General features: G+C 43.5%; 1 protein-coding gene across 14 annotated transcripts in view; it reads left to right on the top strand.

The window, feature by feature from the left end:
* ELAVL2 (ELAV like RNA binding protein 2) overlaps positions 1 to 12,616 on the top strand; it is a 165,246-nt gene that overhangs the window by 131,639 nt on the left and 20,991 nt on the right. For all 14 annotated transcript variants that reach the window (XM_081894542.1, XM_081894538.1, XM_081894545.1 and 11 more), the window contains 2 exons: positions 7,238 to 7,391; positions 11,772 to 11,997. In XM_081894542.1, the coding sequence (XP_081750668.1) occupies positions 7,238 to 7,391; positions 11,772 to 11,997 (380 nt within the window). The remainder of the gene's footprint in view (positions 1 to 7,237; positions 7,392 to 11,771; positions 11,998 to 12,616) is intronic.

Raw genomic sequence — 12,616 nt, 5'->3', positions numbered from 1 at the left:
AGACCTTATGGGGGGACCAGACAATATTTTGAAGAAAGAAAGAAAGAATTCCTATACCCCACAAATAACCCAGAGAAGCATTTTAAATAAAAGCACACATTCTACTTATGTAAAAACATGCTGATTCCCAGGCCATGGGTCGGATATAGAAGGCGATTGGGCTGGATCCGGGCCTTAGTTTGCCTACCCATGACCTGGAGCCAAGCACGAAGCTTTCTGAGTACAATGTGCTTGTGTGTTGCCTGCAGGATGCCACCTATTCCTCTTCAATGTGTATAGTGGCCTTGGCAGTGTGGTCACACTTGTATTCTCATCAGGACTTAAACTAAGACTTTGCCTTAGTAATTAACCACTTCCTCCTCCCTACTGAGGGATGTGGGTGGCGCTGTGGTCTAAACTACTGAGCCTCTTGGGTTTGCCGAGCGGAAGGTTGGGGGTTCAAATCCCCACGATGTGAGCTCCCTTTACTCTGTCCCAGTTCCTGCCAACCTAGCAGTTCGAAAGTCACAAGTACCGCTGTGACGGGAAGGTAAATGGCATTTCCCTGCGCTCTGGTTTCCGTCATGGTGTTCTGTTTTACCAGAGGCGTTGTAGTCCTGCTGGCCACATGACCCGGAAAGCTGTCTGTGGACAAACGCTGGCTCCCTCGGCCTGAAAGCGAGATGAGCGCCGCAACCCCATAGTCCCCTTTGACTGGACTTATGATCGTCCGGGGTCCTTTACCTTTACCCTCCCTGTTGATCATACCTCTGGGTTTCCAAAGTTATGGGCAGACCTCTGTCTAAACCCTTCTTGACATGGCAGCGTTACACTGCATGCCTTCTGATACGGTGATGGAGAAGAGCAAATCTTGATGGAGAAGATGGACTTGGTGCAAAGACCTCAATGCTACATGAGAAGTAGAAGCCAGAAGGCTACTTTTTAGGCATCCCTGGCCCTTGGTGGATTTGATGCACATGGTCACCAGACTTTAAACAGTGGGATACTATTCTTTCTGAAGAGAAAAGCATAACATTGGGTGCATTTTTAGTCACAACCACGCATTGTGAAGTGAGGTGGGCAACCAGAGATGATAACAGGAGAGAAACGCCTCGCTTCCTCAGCCAAAGCAATTTGTCCTCCCTGCTCTCTCAGAAAAAATAGAGGAATCTAATTAAATTTACTAGACTTCACTAACCTACTTAGTTGTTGTCACCTCTAGGCAGGACATGTTATGGTAAGATAAAGCAAATTGGGGCTTTTGTGAATTGCATTTACAAAATTCTCATAGAACCTAAGAGTAGGAATATTGGAACAACTCTTTCTATTTGTTTGTTTGTTGGCTAATAAAAAAAAACCCATGTCTTTAAATCCACAGTGCAAGTTAGAATTAATTCCTCACAGGTCAAAGGCTAGCCAAATATTCTGTTTTTCTTTCATGGAAGATTTCTTGACATGACATTTCTCCTGAATTGTCAATTAATGTGTATATGTATAATTATCACCTGTCAGAGGAATATAGCTTTTTAAAAAAATAAAATTTTTTAACTCTGTAGGTTTTCTTCCCACTCAGCAGTATTTAAAAAAAAAAAAATGTATTGCCATTACGGAGGTGTTGGCAAGTAGGATTTGAAACATTTTTTTATTTTTTTACGCAACTGCTCTAAAGTTTTAATAGTTACCTATGCAATAACTGTCCCAGTTACTGAAATTATATATTTCCACACCTGGTTATGAATTCAAATATTGGTTCATATAAGAGTCCGATTAAGGAACTTGATTTTTAAAGGGTATCAAACCTCACAGGCCTACATTTATTTTGCTTTGCTTTTTGTTTCCAATTGCAACCACTCTTACTGTTGAAGAGACAAGCCGCTTTTGAGTTTAAAACCGACTTGCCTCTTTGGGAGCAAGACTGATGTTTCTTGCCAAGGGTTTTTATTTCTAGGTAAACCTAAAAATGCAGGCAGCAGAGAAGTTGGAATGCACATGCTTAAAAGTCACATTGCACTTAAATAGGCTTCTGTATTTAAGGAAGGCGTTGCAATCCTGCAAACGTCGGTTTGTCACCTTGCTTCTCGGCACTTGGTAGCAACGGCTACTTCGGAACACATATGCTGGTGTAATAAATTGTTCCAGTGCCACCTGTATTCTGCAAACTTATGAACGTGCTTTTCAGAACGGGATAAATGCTTGAACTACGTTAGAAAATATAGATAACCAAATATACTTTGCGGGAAAATAGCACTGCCTCTTTCCAGTGTGCATATTTGAAGAAGAGAAAAAACAGCCGCAGAAAATCTTATGCAACAGAGAAGTACGGCTTGGTAGACGCCAGTTTTTAATGGTGATCTTTTCCATTAACCAATGTGTCAAGAGAACGGTGAAATATGTATGCATTGTATAAAAATCCCCTTAGAACATCTGAAGGAAATGAACTGTGAAGGTGAGGAAGGAGCCCCCTTTGCAACCTCTGCAGTTGTACTTTCCATATTAAAGAACATTGATCCTAGTGAGTGGCAAAAGAAGGTCCTATTTGGAGGTTTAATTAAAGTGAGTGAATTTTATTGATGCTATCAATCAGCGGAGATTGAGGGAAAGGGCTCGGTGCCAAACCATTTAGTGCTCTTGACAGGGTAATTAAATACCACAGGACTGTACTCTCAAGATAAAGTGAAGTGGTTCTGCAGATGTGAGGGAGAATAACAATTTGTGTTGGGACCAAAAAAAAAAGTCTAGGTCCCTTTCTAAATTGTCTACACGGGTTTTAAAAATTGTGATCAGAATTGTTTGGACTGATAGCAAATATCAGTCATATCACTGCTATTTTTCTAGAAAACGGGTCTTCCCTTAAAGAGGGCACGTATTGCGGTGAGACCTGGAAAACCGACACCCTGTATTGTGGGTGGGTACGATTGGTCAGCCACAACACCTGGTTGGTAGGTTCCTCGAAGCTGGCTGCAATCTGGCCAATGGGACACAGTCCAAATGGTTCGAGGGACCTATTTCTGCCCATGCACGTGACCCAGAGCTTCCTCTTTCGGCGTGTGCATTTGGAACACCCGCCCACCTCCCCCTACCTTTAGGGCTTTGCAGTTTACCTTGCTATGCCGTCGTGTGTCATCTGTCGTTGGGACAGGGGCACGGCAGGAATTTTCCCCACTTGGCTGATTTGCGGCTGCCATTTGGGTTTCGCCTGCCACATAGAAAATCGTCACAACTTGTAAGGTTGCAGATAGGCTCTGGTTCAGGTGATAGGGATGGGAGAATGCTCTCGCAATCCCTATGTGAAGAGTATTCCGTTAAAGGAATCCAGGGACTTGATGGTTTGGTCAACCCCTGAGAGTAGGTTGTGCCTGAGTCCAGGGGGACATTTGGGTGGCAGAGATAGCCCGTTCCCGGCTTTCCGCTTATCCAGGTGTTCACCCTAGGCTGACCTATGCTGGAGCCCTGGGTCAGCGCTACCTGCATGGCAGGGAGCTAGTCGAACCAGAGCCTATGCAACCAGTCACTTTCTGTAATCAATAAAGTTGTGGCCTAAATTCTGCCAAAAACCAAAACCAAATTTTTGGGTCAAGTGTGAATTTATTTAGGGGGGAGGTTTCTTGGTCTGAACATGCAAATGGTTCCCCCACCCTGATGGAAAATGTGTTTGATATAACAAAAATATTGTCATAAGCATCCATGAAACAATTTATTTACATTTCTTGCAGGGTGGATTTGATTTAAATCAAATGGATTTAAATCACGATTTAAATCACTAGTCAGCCAGCAAGACTTGATTTTTTTTTTATTTTTTTTTTACAGAGACTCATTCTTCCTGGTATAATCTTAATATTTACAACCAGATGAAGGTTTCATTTTTGGAATAATAAATTTTCAGAGTGGTTTTTACAGTTCTATCAAAAATTACTGATTTGGTTATGCTAGAAATACATAGACAGATAATCATGAAATGATTGTTTATATTTGGACTTTTCTGCTGTAATTTATTGGAAGGAGAAAAATAATCATTTCCTTAATAACAATTTAAACAATTTATTTAACTAAAACAATAACATTATAGCATATGTTTCCATGTTTCTTAACTTATGTTGTTTAAACGATTTAAAAACAAACTTGAGTTTTTACACAGATGAAAAACTTAAAACTTTCCTTATTGCCTGATGAATAGCCTTTGGACTATAATGTAACTTAAATAGAAAACTATCTCTAAAAGATTTTTTTTTCCTCCAAAAGCATTTTATTTTAAAAATCTGATTTAAATAAAATAAGAAACCCGATTTAAATTTTAAAAATCTGATTTTTTAAAATTAAAAAAAAATCATTTTTTTTATCCACCCTGATTTCTTGTGAACTGTCTTGAGCGTGAATGCGTGAAAGCAGTGTATAAGCCAGAGTCGGGGAACCAATAGCTCTCAAGATATTGCTGTACTACAACTCCTATCATCCTGACTGTTAGGCTACGCTGGAATAAGAGCTGTTTGACAGTGGAACCGTTTTCCTCAGGAGGTTGTGGACTCTCCTTGCTTGCAGGTTTTGAAGCACAGGCCGTTTGGGCTGCGTCCCATTGGCCAGATTGCACCCAGCTTCGAGGAACCTACCAATCGGGTGTTGTGGCTGAACAATCGTGCCCACCCACAACACAGGGTGTCGGTTTCCCAGGTCTCACCGCAATACGTGCCCTCTTTAAGGGAGGACCCGATTTTTAAGCAGAGGCCAGTGCATCCTCCCTCGTGGGCAGCCTTTTGAGTAGAGCAATCCATACGACTTAATACAGGAGACCCCACACACATTGGAGTTCGATTGTTCCATCCTTGCAGGCGTGAGGCATCACTGAACTTCAGCCAGGCCTTCCAGGCCGGCAAAAACACTTGGAGGCTGGTGAGAAGCATCTGATCTCTGCACCCTGCCTAAGTGCCTTTGCACTTATGGAAAGAGATAGTTTAGAGATAATTGCCAATGCCTTTCCACATTGGCAAGCTGGAAAAAACAACACAGCTTGAAATTTCCCATAACCTACGAAAAGCAATTTGATATTGTTTCAACACGTTTAGCTTGCAAACCTCTTGCTCGCTCTAGTCCAAATCACTGAGATATCAACAGGAGGAAATAAATTTGATTAGTTTTAATCGTCCATTACAGCAGTGACATTGAAACCAAGGCAGGATGTTGGTGTCGCGCAAGGCCAACTCTCTCCATGTCATGCAGCAAATAGTGGTGCTTTCGTGAGCACCATTCAGACATGGAGCCAGTCTGCAGCTGTGAAGGCAAGGGGAAAGGAAAACCGTCAGGAAAACTATGGGCAGGGTATAAATCTTAAAAGTTGTTGTTGTTGTTAAAGATGCACGAACAAGATGCATTTCTGCAACTACGGGGCACTGCCATTGCCACAAGTGAAAGGAAGATTTAGGGCAGGCATAGGCAAACTCGGCCCTCCAGATGTTTTGGGACTACAACTCCCATCATCCCTAGCTAACAGGACCAGTGGTCAGGGATGATGGGAGTTGTAGTCCCAAAGAATCTGGAGGGCCGAGTTTGCCTATGCCTGATTTAGGGCCTAGAATCATAGAATCATAGAATTGGAAGAGACCACAAGGGCCATCGAGTCCAACCCCCTGCCAAGCAACAAGCCTTTTCTGCTTGTTGGTTATCTGTTATTGGCTCAGTTGGTAGGTTTGTTTCTGTCCTCTTGACAAAACCTCAGACTTGATCACTGTGTGATCACCGTGGGACCCATTCCTGGAATCACAAGTATTGGCCTGCCAGCTTTGCAACTGTCGTTATTTTAATTACAGCACAATCTCTAATAACACATCGGTGATTTGTGATTTTTGTCTTGGATGGCAGGGCTAGCCTTTCGTTGGATGAAATGGCAGGACCAGCATTGGCTTAAACGCTGCCAGCTGGGTCCTTGTTGCAGCCTGCGAGGGCGATGGAAAACATAATCCATGAAACTCTACAAGTCTGTGATTCTCTTCTCAGTAGATGCCCCAAATACTCAATTCATGTGTCACAAGCATTGAGGGCTGGGGGCAGAAAGCGGGCGCTGCTGCTGCTGTACTTCTCGTCCTCCTTCCCTGTTGATGGTTCTGGAAATTGTAAAAAAGAAAAGAAAAAGGGAAATATATCTTTTGCGTTGGCTAAATGAGATCATAGTGCAGCTTCTGATTATAACTTTTATTCCTAACAGCAGAGTTCAAAATTTGCAAGGCATTTTGCACCTGGCTGTTGGTCACTTGTGGCCAAGTAAAGATACCCAGGCGACAGGTCATATTGCTTCTCCAAATGGCAACTAAGTATTCAGTTTAGGCCACAGTAATCCTGGTTTGGGGACACGGGTGGCGCTGTGGTATCAATCACTGAGCCTAGGGCTTGCCGATCAGAAGGTCGGCGGTTCGAATCCCCGCGACGGGGTGAGCTCCCATTGCTCTGTCCCAGCTCCCGCCAACCTAGCAGTTCGAAAGCACGTCGAAGTGCAAGCAGATAAATAGGTACCGTTCCAATGGGAAGGTAAAAGGTGTTTCTGTGCGCTGCTCTGGTTCGCCAGAAGCAGCTTAGTCATGCTGGCCACATGACCCCGAAGCTGTATGCTGGCTCCCTTGGCCAATAAAGCGAGATAGCGCCGCAACCCCAGAGTCGGCCACGACTGGACCTCATGGTCAGGGGTCCCTTTACCTTTACCTTTAATCCTGGTTTAAGGAGCCATTTGGCACCTAGCTTGCATATCTGAGTTTCTAACACTGACTAACAGTAGTGTAATATTATACTACCCCCCAATGACTCACGCATCGCTGTGACGAAGGGGTACTTGCCTTTGATTGATTATCATTTTGCCCTCCCTAGACGTGTTCCAGGTTTCTCCCTTCCCTAACTAATTGATCCGTTTTTGTCGATGATGGCTTTTGATTTGATTTCATTTTGGTGTAATCGGCCCATATTTATTTATTAACGCTGAAGATGAAGGAAATAGCATCAAAGACTTCTGTAACCGTGGTGTCTCAACACACAATTTAGAGAGCAATTGCGAAAAACAAGGGCATTTAAATATACTTCTAAGTTATTTGGTATAGTTTGCTGGCATTGGATAACCTATCCGATCGGCACGGTACCAACTGCAGAGGATGCAAGGTTCTTGGTTTAGATTGCCCATCTGGTTTTGAAAGGAAAACTAGCCTTTGCACTGTTCAATCTTTCCGTTCTTCTTGTGTGGCCATTTGCATGACAGAACAGCAAACGCTTTATTCTCTTCCCACAGGTTTCCTATGCGCGACCAAGTTCAGCTTCCATTAGAGATGCAAATCTGTATGTCAGTGGTCTCCCAAAAACTATGACCCAGAAAGAATTGGAGCAGCTATTCTCCCAGTATGGACGTATCATTACTTCTCGTATTCTAGTGGACCAAGTCACTGGTAAGTCGACAGCTGCGCCCTACTATCTCTCTCGCTTTTCTCAGCCTGGCAGGTTGTGAGATATTCCATCTTCCAATACAGCAAGCCTGCCTTCAGAATATATCAAAGGTATATATGGGCCAGAAAATACAATTTTCTGCCGGAGTTTTTCATAAATATGCATGGACTAAAATAGATTGTAGTGTGTAGTCAGCCAGCCCTGAGTCATTTCCACCTCGAAGGTGCAGGTTTTGAAGCCTGTTTCATGCCTTGTAATAAATTTACAGCTGCTATAATCCTCATTTCCAAGCCGCCGAGTGAAAATAGTCCCTGTACTCCTTATAAAGTGCTAATAAACAGTCTTAAAAATAAAATAATGAAAGCAAAATCTTACACGGAAATGCTCTGCTGTTATCTTAGGCTAAGTCTACATGAAATGCAAACTAGTAATTGCTACTCAGATTTATATATATATATTAATGTTGCATTATCCTCGTGCTGAAGAATATTAACTGTTGAGATCTAGAGGAAAACAAATCCCACGGGTTTAAAAAAACAAGTCTGAAAGGCATATTGATTTGATGCATAAATATTAAACTCGGTCTTAACTCTCCAGGCACTGCCATCCTAGTGAGCATATTGCTCCATATTTTTTTCTGTTTCTGATATAATATAATCTCAATGAAGTAGACTAATCCATTAGAGGGGCTGGAGAATGGAGCACCCTTTCTTCTTATTAAGGGTTCAGGAATCTTCAGTTTTCTCCCAACGCATTTCAAAATCCTAGCAAAATATACAGCTGGCTGTTCTATTATTCTACTATAATTTCCAAGCTAGATACTGTTTTCTTCAATGCCACAAACAAAATTTTAAATAGACCTGGTGACTTTGTGACTATCAGCTGCTTTTGCTAAACCAAGGTTTTGATTTGAACAGAAAGTAGGTTTCTGTGCATGGGTCCCAGTTAAAGCCGTGGAACTGCATATGTACAAAGGCAAAGGCTAAGTACCGTACTTCTCCGTGTATAAGACTAGGGGTTTTTTATATTAAATAATTGTGTTAAAATTTGGGGCTCGTCTTATACACGAATAGTGCATAGGGGGATTTTCTTAATTTGGAGTCCCCCAAAATAGAGGGCGTCTTATACACGGGGGCGTGTTATACACAGAAAAATACGGTATGTAAGAACATTACCGTACTGATGGATCACTCAAAAGCATGTCTTAGACCAGCATCCCATTGGACTGTGGTAAACCCAAGAGGCAAGGTTAGAGCACCACGTATTAGTTATGTTCATAACCATGGTTGCTGCTGTATTTGAGCAGATTATTCTGTATTGCAACACAGGGGTTTGTTTTTGCCACCGTCAACATAACCATGGTTATGCAGACATACTTTGTAGAGAAGGACGCATTATCCACATGCCTGCTGTTTGTCTGCTTTTAAAAAAGATGCATCGTCACAGTATTACACGGGAATTGCCCTTTTATAATGAGTTTTTTCAGTGTTCCCTAAGATTCCCTCTTCAAAACAACAACAACAGCCCCTTCCAGGGGTGTTACTTAAAAACAATGCGTGTTTCTAAAATATGCATTCAGTTGGGGGGGGGGATTGTAAAGTTTTCTTGTGCTTTGGTAGACTCTGAAATTTCATTGCACTTGTTGCTGATTAGGGCGTACTCCCAGTTAACATTGCGGAATGGAAATCCACATTAAAATTAGTTCTGAAGGAGGGTAGCTACAGCTGCAACATAACATAGCCATTGACTAGGGCTCTAGGTAGGGTCGTGCTGTTTTGTGTTGTCTTCTCCCCTGCGGTATGCATTAATCCAGTCCTTCCATATGACACGTGTGATTTTGCATCTCGCTGCTCATAGCGGTGTGTGCAAAATCAGGAATAGCTTGAACCTAGGAAAAGCAGGTCCAGAGAATTCTCCCTCTCAACCACACACAGATTGGTGCCAGCGTATAGCAGAGTAACCATGTGTGGAAAAGCGGGAGGCAAAAAATAAGAAATTCACACGCAAAAAAGCAAAATGGCGCGGTTTTGAGTAGAAGTGCCTGATCCTGCAAATTAACCAAGTTGCCTAATACCAATGCCTTACGTTGTGCTAATTAAACAGCAGCTTTCAAGAGATTCAGATGGTGGGGTTTTTTTGCCCATCCCTACCTGGAGATTCCAGAGTTTGAACCTAGGGGCCTTCTGTGGCTCCAGAAGGCTGTTGTCTTCTTTGATCCCTTAAACTTAAGTGTTAGCATTACGTTGCGTGTGAAGCAATTTGTGTGCCGCTTAATAGGTGGAAATACCTCTAAACCAGAAGTTTCCAAACTTGTTTGGCCTACCGCCCCCTTTTCAGGAAAAAATGACTCAGTGCCGCCCTGGAAATCAAGCCTGATGACTCAGTCCCATCTGCCCCAAGGGTGGGGCTGGTGCCGCAGCCCACCTGCCATTGGCCAAATAGGCAGGCAGGCAGGCAGGCTACAATCCACTTCTCGGGCCTGGAGGAAGCTGAAAAGGGTCCCCCCAAGCCTTGGAAAAACCCCTTGCCTCCAGCATGACTGCCGAATCCAGGGGAGGCATTGTTGCTGTCTCGCAGCACCTCCTGACCTGACGGTAAACGTCATTACACAACTGGTGAAACATGTAAGAACAGTTTTCTCCCCCCATTTTTTCTTTCCTTATGCTACCACCTCCCCCTTGTATTTATTCAACGCCTGCCAATTGCTTCCAAGGCTACTACTGCCCCCCCTGGATTGTTCCAGCGCCCGCCTGCCCCCCCAAAAGGGTGGTTTTGCCCACCTTAGGAAACACTGCTCCAAACAGTGTCCAGAGAACTAAACAAGAAGAACAAATGTTCCAAAATTATGCAATAAAACAATTAATGCAACACACACACATCCTCATCCTTCTGACACACCTCCCCTCTGAAGATATTTCCACCTGCTGGCGCTTCTTTAAGACTCCACCCAACTTTCCTGGCTCTCACTAGGTCCTGCACAGACCCACAGATCACACCCAAAAATGTGTGTTGAAGAGGGTTCCTGGAACCTGCTGACTTCAACCTAGTCCAGACATGGCCAAACTCGGCCCTCCAGCTGTTTTGGGACTACAACTCCCATCATCTCTAGCTAACAGGACCCAGTGGTCAGGGATGATGGGAATTGTAGTTCCAAAACGGAGGGCCAAGTTTGGCCATGCCTGCCCTAGTCTCTCACTCTAGGCTTGCTTTTTTGGGGAAGGCACCACAGTTGATGGGGCTTCCTTGAGCTTCCCGCAGTTGTGTCGCCTCCAGTATTCCAGCTGTTGCTGCACACAAACAGGACCAGGCTACAGCGGATTGGATATGGTGGTGAACCACTTCAGAATTTTCAGCACCGCAGTTGTTTTTTCAGGTCACCCTTTGTTCTTGCCCCTAAAGCACGGGCCACCGCAGAAAAGGTTGTGTATCATAGAATCATAGAGTTGGAAGAGACCACAAGGGCCATCGAGTCCAACCTCCTGCCAAGCAGGAAACACCATCAGAGCACTCCTGACATACGGTTGTCAAGCCTCTGCTTAAAGACCTCCAAAGAAGGAGACTCCACCACACTCCTTGGCAGCAAATTCCACTGTTAGGTATCCATTTGTTAGGTCCTGCCCCTTGACTCCTGTTCCTACAACAACAGGGTTTCCCAGACTTGGCTCTCCAGCTAATAATAATAATAATTATAATAATAATAATAAATTTATACCCTGCCCATCTGGCTGGGCTTCCCCAGCCACTCCTTTGCACTACAGTTCCCATCTTCCATGACCCACTGGCCTTGCTACCTAGGGATGATGGGAGTTGTAGTCCAAAAACAGCCAGAGACCCAAGTTTGGGGAACAAGTAATCTTTATTGTCATTGTCCCATACAGAACAACGAAATTGGAGGGGGGGGGTGAATAAATCTATATAAGACATTCAAAGCCAACAGGCCTTCTATCCCAGCCTGGTTAGCCCCCTAAAAACTCTGATACCCCATTTTTAAAAATACAATACAGTCCCATAGAGACTCCTTACATTGCGTTTAAAACCAAAATCGCATTTGGATAGAAGCTGTCTTTATAACCCTGTACCTTCTTCCAGAAGGCAGAAGCTGAAAGAGATAATTTCCAGGGTGTGCACTATCTTGCGCTATCTCTGCAGCTTTCTTATGCCACCTGGAAGCGTAGATTTGATCCAAGGTGGGAAGAGTGCACCCAATTATTCTCTCCGCAGTCTTTACAACCCTGGACAGCATTGTTTTTCTGCGGCTGGTCTTGTCCTCCGTTGTTGTCCTCCGGCTTGTTGGCTTACATGTAGCTGTGAAAATGCGGGTTCTGGGTGTGTCGGCATTGTCTTGGAAGAGAGCAGTGAACGAGCCTTCTACCTTTATGCAGGAGTTTCAAGGGGTGTGGGCTTCATCCGGTTTGACAAGCGGATTGAGGCAGAAGAAGCCATCAAAGGCTTGAACGGACAGAAACCGCCGAGTGCCACAGAGCCAATCACTGTAAAGTTCGCCAACAATCCAAGCCAAAAAACAAACCAGGCCATCCTTTCCCAGCTGTACCAGTCTCCAAACAGAAGGTACCCAGGACCTCTAGCTCAGCAGGCTCAACGTTTTAGGTAAGTGGAAATGTATAGGAACCCTCTTGAGACCCCAACCATTCGGTCCGAGTTTTCCTTTGAACCAGGTTGTCCTCTCTCTGGTAGGAATTGCATTTCCTCATATGAGAGTTGTTGAGTTTCTTAAACTTTTGTGTGTGTCTGGAAGGCATAGCAGTCAACACTTATTTAACAGCACTGCAATCTGTCAGCAGCTATAAACAGAAGAGTTTAAGCTGCTAATTAGTAGCACTTAAAGAAATGGGGAAACATTCTTTTTCCAACCAGGGTTTTAGGGTTATTTTTAAACTTCTAGAGTAAATAATTCTACTAAATCAGACATCTTTCTCAACCATACAATTCTCTTTATTTAAAAGTTTGCCATGGACTTTGTCCATTCTTCTCTACTTTCTGGATCGTCCTTCTAACCTTGCCCTTTTTCTTATTTTTTCCTGTGGAAAAAAATGTTTTTTGGTTTTTTTAAGTAGTTTGCACAGTTTTTTTGTGTGGGTCTCTGTTCCTGTGGCACAGAGCTTTGCAGCCATATGTTTTTCTCTTGTGATATTTTAGTGTACTGAAAAGGACAGATGGTGTGAATTGAAACAAATACTGTGTTGATCTACATTCAGTAGCTGCTTTA

Source organism: Podarcis melisellensis (assembly GCF_964234715.1).
Source record: "Podarcis melisellensis genome assembly, chromosome: 17".
NCBI lineage: Eukaryota > Metazoa > Chordata > Lepidosauria > Squamata > Lacertidae > Podarcis > Podarcis melisellensis.
This window is presented reverse-complemented; position numbering and strand designations above follow the sequence as displayed.